The sequence below is a fragment of the Phaseolus vulgaris genome, chromosome 5 (genome assembly GCF_000499845.2).
Source record: "Phaseolus vulgaris cultivar G19833 chromosome 5, P. vulgaris v2.0, whole genome shotgun sequence".
Taxonomy (NCBI): Eukaryota; Viridiplantae; Streptophyta; class Magnoliopsida; order Fabales; family Fabaceae; genus Phaseolus; species Phaseolus vulgaris.
Window position 1 is genome coordinate 35,236,784 of NC_023755.2, and position 9,721 is coordinate 35,246,504.

The 9,721-nt window shown below is 28.4% G+C and overlaps 1 protein-coding gene across 1 annotated transcript in view; it reads left to right on the forward strand.

Moving 5' to 3' along the window:
• The window catches only part of LOC137834383 (cellulose synthase-like protein H1), a 19,090-nt gene extending 12,394 nt beyond the window's left edge, over window positions 1-6,696 (forward strand). The window contains exons 3-9 of the mRNA XM_068642439.1: window positions 1,502-1,621; window positions 3,909-4,022; window positions 4,144-4,356; window positions 4,445-4,583; window positions 4,740-4,915; window positions 5,048-5,398; window positions 5,956-6,696. Coding sequence (XP_068498540.1) covers window positions 1,502-1,621; window positions 3,909-4,022; window positions 4,144-4,356; window positions 4,445-4,583; window positions 4,740-4,915; window positions 5,048-5,398; window positions 5,956-6,492 — 1,650 coding nt within the window. The 3' untranslated portion in view covers window positions 6,493-6,696. The remainder of the gene's footprint in view (window positions 1-1,501; window positions 1,622-3,908; window positions 4,023-4,143; window positions 4,357-4,444; window positions 4,584-4,739; window positions 4,916-5,047; window positions 5,399-5,955) is intronic.
• Window positions 6,697-9,721: the final 3,025 nt, after the last annotated feature.

Genomic DNA, 9,721 nt, shown 5'->3' on the forward strand with positions numbered 1-9,721 from the left:
TGTATAGAAAAAATTGACAATTCAATGAAGTTATTTTCAAAATATAATAATATAAAAAAAGAAGTATTATTATTAAATGAAATTATAATAAATTGATTGAGTTTACTAACTAAACTAATGTTATGAAAATAAAAATGAGTATTATTTGAAACACAAACAACTTAGGTATTATTTGAACAACAATATTCTTAATTAAAATTCTAAGTATTATTGGATCACAAACATCATTGACTAAAATCCTGAGAATTATTTATAACCTAATATTTTTTTTTCTAACCCATTGAGTATTGTTTCTCTAGAGTTCAATCACTATAAAACCAAGTATTCTTTAGGCTACAACTATTTATGATTAAGACTAAATATTCTTTGAAACGCAATCACTCATAACTAAAACACATAGTATTATTTGGAATACTATTTTGACTAAATGTGAGTATTCTTTAAACAACTACCACTTTGGTTCAAACCAAGGTTTACGAAGAAAGTGATAAAAAACATCTCTAGATTATTCACTAAAAGAGAGGTTATGTCTTACAATGGATACAAGATTCGATTCATTCTTTTAGGTTGTTCTCGAACACAAACTATATTTTTTCTCACAACTATAAATGCTAAGAATAACTTAAGATATTATGTTCCCTCTAGTTGCAAGACTTTTTTCAACATTCCTTCATAGATATTTTTTTTATATAGAGCTTGAGAAGAAAAGATTCGTTGCAAATCCTTTATAACCATTATGAAGGTCTTTTTTTGCTATTACTTTTTCTTAGATCTTAGCATGCTTTGAAACTTGAAGATGCATTCAATGTTCTTAACTTAGAATTAATGTGTATGACTTATTTGACAATATCTTTAGAACATGACAATATTTTATAGACCTAAGTATATGAATATTCTTTATCTTTTGAGCAATGTGTAGGGTCTGAGATAGTTTAATGACTCTATAACATTGATATCCACATTTTCTAGATAAGTTGTTGACATGAAATAACTTTTAACATGTTCTTCAAGAAATCTTGATATTGATAAAATATTGTAACATATTCTTAAAAAATTAAGAAATATACAACTCCTACCACCATAAAATAAAAATTTATTAGAATTTGATATGTACTACAAATACTTAAAGGATATATTTGACTAAATATATCCTATTGAAAAAAAAATATTTGACTAAATATACTTATTTGTATTTATTGAAATAAAAACTTATAAATGATACATGTATATAATATCTACAGACATAGGCACATTTCAAACAACATTTATACTAGTTGTTCCATGCAACTTGAGTCTATTAGTACTTTATTTCTAACATAGTCTAATACATATAAAATTATGTTTTATAATTAATTGTTTAAGCATACAAACAAAAATTTATTATTATTATAAAAATTTATAATTATCTAATTGTATCTTGAATTATTATTTATATTCTTAATTATTATTTCAAAACTTCATTTTACGTGGTGGTTATTATGTCTTTGGCTTTTGATTGCAGAAGGAGTATGAGAGTCTGTGCAGTAAAATTATGAATGCAGCAACAAATTCGATTCCTCTCATAGGAGAATTTGCTATATTCTCAAATACACAGCTTAGAAATCATCCAACCATAATTAAGGTACATATTATATTATTGCAGTTAATTACATAAATAATAAATATATGTACCTGTCTTTTTCTACTATGCCAATTCGTTTTCTTTCCTTCTTCTAATGCAGTTTTATCTTTTAAACATAATTAAATGTACTGAAAAGATAAATTTAATTATAATAAAACTATTTTAAAATATTACAATAATATAAAGCCATACGTGTTAAAAAAGAACTTTCTAAGTTATACTAATGCAATATAATGTTGATGGATTTTGCAAACCTTGTTATGTTAATTATTATAAATAAAAGAAGTACTTAATGATATATAGCTGAGTTTTTCCGATTACACTTAAATTGTTAGAAGTGTTGAAAATCAATCCGATACAAAATAATAATTAAAAATATTTTTTTTTTAATTTGTTTGATTTACTTTTTCTTCAACCAAATAATTTCATTTTAATTTAAATCAAATAAAATTATTCATTGTATTTAAATATAATGTTATGTTTTTAAAATCAATTAATTACTAACAAATATATAAAAAAAACGTGTTTGTTTTTGTATAGATTAATATTATTTTATTTACAATACATTTATATTTATAAAAAATTTGGTACTAAATTTATTTTATAATTTATTTATAAATATCAGATAAAGTTTATATTATAAATACAATAACAATTAAAGTAAGTTCAAACTATATGTTTTCATTCTTTTTATTATAAAATATTTAATAATTCTTTTAAAAAAAAATTGTTTTACAATTTTTTTAAAATTTTAATAATTGTATATTAGCAAAAAAATCCTAAAAAACCCTTAAAATATTAATTTGATTTTATTTGAATTTTATATTAAATTAGAATAAGATTAAACTTAACTATATTTTATTTTATATTTTGTTTTGATGATTATTTAAATCACATGTAGCTTCAAACACCTTTAATGAACAGTACTTATTTAACGAGACAATTCAATAAGGAGCACGTGATCACTTTATAGTACAACGATGATTTGGTAGGTCCCAACCAATATATGTTGTGAAGCTTGAGTACCAACTAAAGTTTGGAGTTTGGTACACTTTAAGATAGCTGGTTCGCAAAATTTATTTTGTATTAAATGTTTTTTATAAAAACTTATTAAATAAAAATTAATTTTAAATATTAAAATATTTAGTTATTATTTTAAATTAAAAACTATCTTATAAATTAAAAAATTATTAATATCTAAATAATTTTTATTATTAATAAAAAATTATAAAATAGTTTTTATATTAATATTTAATTATTATCTATTAAGATTTTAGATATTTATTATTTTATATGTAAATTTAGTTTTATTAATACTAATTCAAAATTTAAGATATTAATAACTAAAATTTTAGTAATTAATTAAAAATTTATTTTATAATTTTTTATTAATTATATAAATTATTTTATATATTAATAATTTTTTAATTTTTAAAATAGTATTTAATTTATTTAGAATGATTAATTATTTTTATTTTTATAATTAATTGTTATTGTGTGTTTTGTTGTTGCAATCTAATCAATTGTAACTGCTTTGTTGTGTGTGGGGTGAACTTAGTGAGGATGAATTTTTTTGGAAGTAATTATTAAGGTAAGTTTTGATGATGTTTGTATTTTGTTTTGAAATTATGAATATACATAACTCTTAGAATTTTTTTTCAATGGATTGGGATTTCTGTAAAATATTTCAAATTTATTCAAATTTTTCTCATAAAAAAAATTACTTAAGACTGCACTTGAATGAAAATTTGATTGGGGCACAGTCCTCTCGGTAAATTTTTAACAACAAATTATAGTGGATTCACCCCACCAATTTAGATATACAACCATCAATAACTAATTTAAATTTTAAATAATTTATTTATTTATTAACTAGCATAATTGTAAAATTTTATTTATTAACTAACCTAATTATAAAATTTTATTATTAAAAAGAGTTGTGGAGTTATATCATGCTTTATAAAAAGGTTAGTGGTGAAAAAGATAATTTTCAGGCAAATATTTAGCAACCCATAAAAACAAAAATGAGGACACTTAACTATTTTATCTTGATAGAAGAAAAATGTTATTATTTACGTCAAAAATTTCCATAATTTAAAAGATATAATAGTTTATACAATAGTATTTTATCTAAAGAAGACAAAGAAATTCGTGACCCTTGAATGGAGTTTTCTCTTTAATGCTCAATCGATCTGAACAAACATATTAATGAATAAAGGTTTGATTTATTTTTTGAAAGAGAATGCATAAACAGCTTCAAAACAAATATTTTTGTACTTGTTGATAGGTAATATGCGAAAACAAAGGTCTTTCAGACGAGTTGCCACACTTAGTCTACGTATCTAGAGAAAAGAAGAAGCAACATCCACATCATTATAAAGCTGGTGCCATGAATGTGTTGGTGAGTTTGTTTTCTTCTTAACTAAGAAGAAATTGTTGTGTTACTAATAGTAGTTTGTATCATTATTTGTATTCAGAATTCTTACAAGATCTTAAATCACTGTTATTTGTATCATGAACAGACAAGAGTTTCCGGAGTGATGACAAATGCTCCCTTTATCCTGAACGTAGATTGTGACATGTATGTTCATAATCCAAAGATTGTTTTGCACGCCCTCTGCATTTTACTAGATTCAAAGGGAGAGAAAGAAGTTGCATTTTCACAATGTATCCAACAATTCTACGATGCATTGAAGGATGACCCTTTTGGAAATCAACTTGTGGCAACGTTTTTGGTGAGTCAAGTTTCAAGAAAGTTAGCCAAATAACCTTATGATGAACTACATGGCAAGTGTTAATAAATCCTCTTTTTGTGTAATGCAGTACCTAGGTGGTGGATTAGCAGGACTCCAAGGGATATTTTACATAGGAACAAATTGCTTGCACCGAAGAAAAGTAATTTATGGCCTTTCTCCTGATCATCACATTCAAAATGGAAAGAAGGATCATGACATCACAAATGGTACTTTGATTTCACTGTTACCCTTATGAGTCTAAATTTGTTATTCTTCTTCAGTTTCAAAAGGGTCTCATAATGTCGAAATATTTTGTCAGCTGATAAGAAACTCCAGTGTTTGAAATTATAGTTATCTGATATACCATGTTACTATGTGTGCAGGGAAATTCTCAGAAAAGAAAAGAATATTTGGAAGTTCAAAGGGGTTTGTGGAATCAGCTACTGATGCTTTGGAAGGGAAGACATTGGCTTCCAATAATAATATTTGGAAATATGTTGAGGCAGCAAAAGAAGTTGCCAGTTGTGAATATGAATATGACACTGCTTGGGGTAAAGAGGTAAACAAAAGAGAAAACTAAGTATTCACCTAAACAAACAAAAAATGAAAAAAAAGCTAGTTTGTTCTTGAAAAAGTTTACTTTTTTCTGTCATTAGTAAAATTTTTGAGTACTGAGTATTGAGAATGTTAGGTGGGTTGGATGTATGGATCAACATCAGAAGATGCGCTTACAGGGCTGAAAATCCACACAAAAGGTTGGAGATCTGAAGTGTGTTCACCAGACCTTATAGCCTTTATGGGTTGCTCACCTCAAGATATCATAACTGTAATGGTCCAACAAAGAAGATGGGTCTCAGGGTTGCTTGAAATTCTCCTAAGCAACCACTGTCCAATTTTTGGAACCCTATTTGGTAAGCTCCAATTCAGACAGTGCTTGGGCTATCTTTGGGTCACCACTTGGGGCTTAAGATCTGTTCCTGAAATATGCTACAGTCTTCTCCCTGCATATTGCATCATCAACAACTCTACTTTCTTGCCCAAGGTATGAACTTAGATCCCATGCAATTTTCAAACTCTATGGTAGCAGAATACACACATAGATCAAGTAAAGTTTATTCATTTAATAATTAAACTTCATTTTTCATAAAGATATAAATGTCTTCATATTCAAAAGTTTAACTTGCATAGTCCTCAAGATAATCACTATTTGTTATTTGTAATAGAATTATTAAAGGTGTGGTTTTACAAAGTTATCTTTTATGTATAAAGGAAGGGAACTTAATTAGATTAAAAAAAATTGAATTCACTTGTGTGTATATATATAAGCATAACTTCTGAGTTAAAATGTTTAATCATATAATGGCTAGGAAAGTTGTACTAACATCACTGCATATAATCCATGATTAGAAGCTTAACATTTAAACAATCTTTTTTTCTTCCATCAACCTATTTTTTTTTTTTGTTTGCTTAGTGCTTTCTTTTAAGGCTATAAAAAAGTACAAGAGTTTTAAGATAGTTACATAAATTTTAAAATATTACTTCATATTCAATAACTTACTAAATCCACACATTTTTCACACTATTTCAATCGTGTTGCAGGATCTTGGACAATGGATTCCTACCACTTTGTTTGTGATTTACAACATAAGTACTTTTGTAGAGTACTTGGGAACAGGGTTGTCAATTCGTACATGGTGGAACTCTCAAAGAATGGCAAGGATAACCACCACAAATGCTTGGTTTTTTGGATTATTGAGCATTGTGCTTAAGTTATTGAGAATATCAGACATTGTCTTTGAAATAACAAGAAAAGAGCAATCATCATCCAACGAGAGTGCTAAGGAAAATAATGGTAGATTCATTTTCAACGAGTCTCCAATTTTTATACCTGGCACAACTATTTTGCTTATTCAACTAATAGCTCTCGTTACCAAGTTGTTGGGATGGCAACCACGTGTTAGAAATGGACATGGATCTGGCATAGGAGAAGTGTTATGTTGTTCATATTTGGTTGTTTGCTACTGGCCATTTTTCAAAGGTTTATTTGGCAAAGGAAAATATGGAATTCCCTTATCCACGATATGCAAGTCAATGGTGTTGGCTTTCCTTTTTGTGTACTTTGGCAAAGCTTATTAAGGATGATTGGGTGATTGTATACTTCCTTTGGTTGGTTTTGCAATTTGCTACTCCATATTTTTCTCATTGTATGGTGGTTTTGCATATATTCTTCTCATTGCACGGTACTATTGTGAGAATAGTGTACCTTGTTTGAAAATGCTTAATTAGGCAAAAGTGTGAAAATAAAATAAAAGATAGTGAAAAAATATCACTCACTTACTAGTTTCTGTTTTTAGTTTTTGTTTTCCATAATATATGTAAAAAGTGATACCACACTCTTTCACATCTATATTTCAAAAAGAAATATAAGTGTTTGAATATATAAAAAGTGAGAAGATAAACATTAACAAATTTAGTTTGGAGAATAAATAGGTTAAAGTGAGATATTTACTAAGAAAAGAAACTTTATAATGTAGTACAAAATGAATAGTGAAACATGACACTACGACGTGGGCTACAAAATAAAATGTGGTATTTTCTTTTAGGTATGCATTGGATATTCAACATAACCATTCTAGGAATAACCATTCTAGGAGTGAAAACTATATTCTCCTAAAATTCTTTTGATCTTTCAAGACTCTATCTCATTATAAGAAAAATTGGTATTACATACAACCCAAATCCATATGTAAGACAATAAATTCATATGTAAAGCATAGTTTACATACAGATTATATTAAAAGAAAAAAAAATTGTATCTAAAACTGTCATAAATAACTGTTACAACGGATATATCCATATGTAACTATGGTCACATTTAAAAAAAGAATAATAGTTAAATGGTTAATTTTCTTTTGAAAAACCTGATTATCAATTTAAAAATCTGGTATAAGCAAAAATAGAGAATCCAATATTTATTTTCAATTGAATTGAAATATCCAAATACATTAAATTAATTTTTTTCAATTAAGTTTAAAAATCTAAATGTAATTATAATAGTAATCTTAAATCTTTCTATAATCAAAATCTATAATGCAGTAAATATTTTCAATTCAGTCCGAATATCCAAATATATTAATTCTGCTATTATAAAAATCCATAACCCAGAATGCATAAATATTTTGTAGTGAAGTTCTAAAATCCAAATGCATTATGTAATTAATAGTAATATTGGGAGATCCAAATCCAGAATCCATAAACCACAATACATTTGCAATTGAGTTATAAAATGAAAATCCATTATATACGTGTAACTATAATAATAAATCTTTTTATATTTAAGGTTGCATGAGCAAGGGCCTTGGACCAAAGCGGCATTATGGGCTTCGCTTCTCCATGGTTTAGGTATTCAACAGGAAGAGCATGAACCTGAAATCATAAACTTCAATCAAGTTGAGAACGGTGGAAACAAATGTTGAAAAGAAATTAAAGCCCAAACTGATAAGACCACAAAGGTAAAACGAATAGTAAAGTCCACAATAATTTCATTCTAAACTTCAAAGTTTGCGAAAACCCTTTTTAAACCATTCACCCCCTCTAGTTTAAAGTCATACATTATGCACAATCATCCCTTTCAACCATAGTGCCTCCTTTATCCCTAATGTGAGTCTGGTATACTCTGCCTAGATAGTAGATAAAGCCACAACTAATTGCATATTAGATCTTTCACAAACTGTTGTACTAAAAAAGGTAATGACATACCCAGAGATTGACTTTATGGGTATCAATGTTCCTTGCATAATCAACTTCCAAATACTCTTTTATAGAACCTCTTTCAAGGGTAGATCTTCTATACACTAGACCAGACAATATTGTTTCTCTCATATATCTCAACACTCACTTCAAAGCCTCCTAATGAGTTCGTCCAGAATCTGCCATGTACCTACTAACAACCATAACAACATGAGTCAAATCCAGTCTGTTACAGACCATCCCATACATTATGCTACCAACTCCATTAAGATTCAAGGTAATCTTCATCTTCCTCCTTTGCTCCTCAATACTTAAAGCTTGAGAAACTGAGAGCTTCGTACGGTGTCCTAAACATGTTCCCAAAGGTTTAGATTCATGCATCCTAAACCTCTCAACCAACTTTTGCAAATACCCTTGTTGAGATAGATGTAGTATCTGAACTGTTTGATCCCTTTATATGTTTCTCCCTAGTATACGCCTTGTGAGACCAAGATCCTTCATTTAAAACTCTGAACTTAGTCTTTGTTTGAGCTCCTCCAATTCATCTTTATACTGGATGGCTACAAGGATATTGTCTACAGATAAGAGTAAGAACACCACATATTATTCTTTCCTTTTGAGGATGTATAAGTAGTTAGCATAATTGCACCTCTAGAACATTGTATGCCTTATAAAGTCATCAAATATCTTGTACCATAGCCTTGGATTCTGTTTCAATCCATACAATGATTTTTCCAAGGGACAAACATTCCTCCTCATCTTCAACAAAACCTCTTGAGTTGTTGCATATAGACAGTCTCCTCCAGAATTCCATGCAGAAGTGTTGTCTTCACGTCTAACTGTTATAACACCATATTCTAGTGGTTAAAAATAGATATTAAAATCCTTATAGAACAATACTTTTCAAGATGTGAGAATATTTCATTATAATCAACCTTCCACCTATGTAAAACCTTTTGCCACAAGTTTAGCCTTGAATCTTTGACCTTCTACACTTGGTATTTCCTCCTTCTTCTTGAACACCCACTTATATCCTACAACCTTTTGGCTTCTTGGTAGATCAACAAGTGTCAATGTGTGGTTCTTTTCCAAAGAATGAATCTTTTCCTCCATGACAACCTATCATTGTTGACCTTTTAAACCTTCTACAGCCTCCTGAAAGCTTTTAAGCTCTGAAGCATTTGTCTCCTCAGTTATTGTCAAAGCATAACTGATAAGGTCATTATATCCAAATCTCTATATAGGTTTGATCATCCTATTCTCCCTATCATGTGTAAGCTGATAACCAGAGTCAATCATTGAGGTAGAAGGTTGGTGAACATTGTATGATGCCTCCAAACAATCTGATCCCTCAGTAAAAGGCTCCACAGCTCCACTTCAACATGGATTTTCTCCTGCCTTTTCTCTAGATCTCTGCACATCATAGTCATTTGAATGTTATCAAATGTGATATCTTTGCACATCATAGTCATTCGAGTGTTATCAAATGTGACGTCTTTGCTCATGAAATACCTAACCTCTCTAAGGTCCAACCTCCATAACTTATATCTCTTCACACCATGCACATATTGTATGAAGATGCATCTCTCAACATGTGCTTCTAATTTTCCCTTCT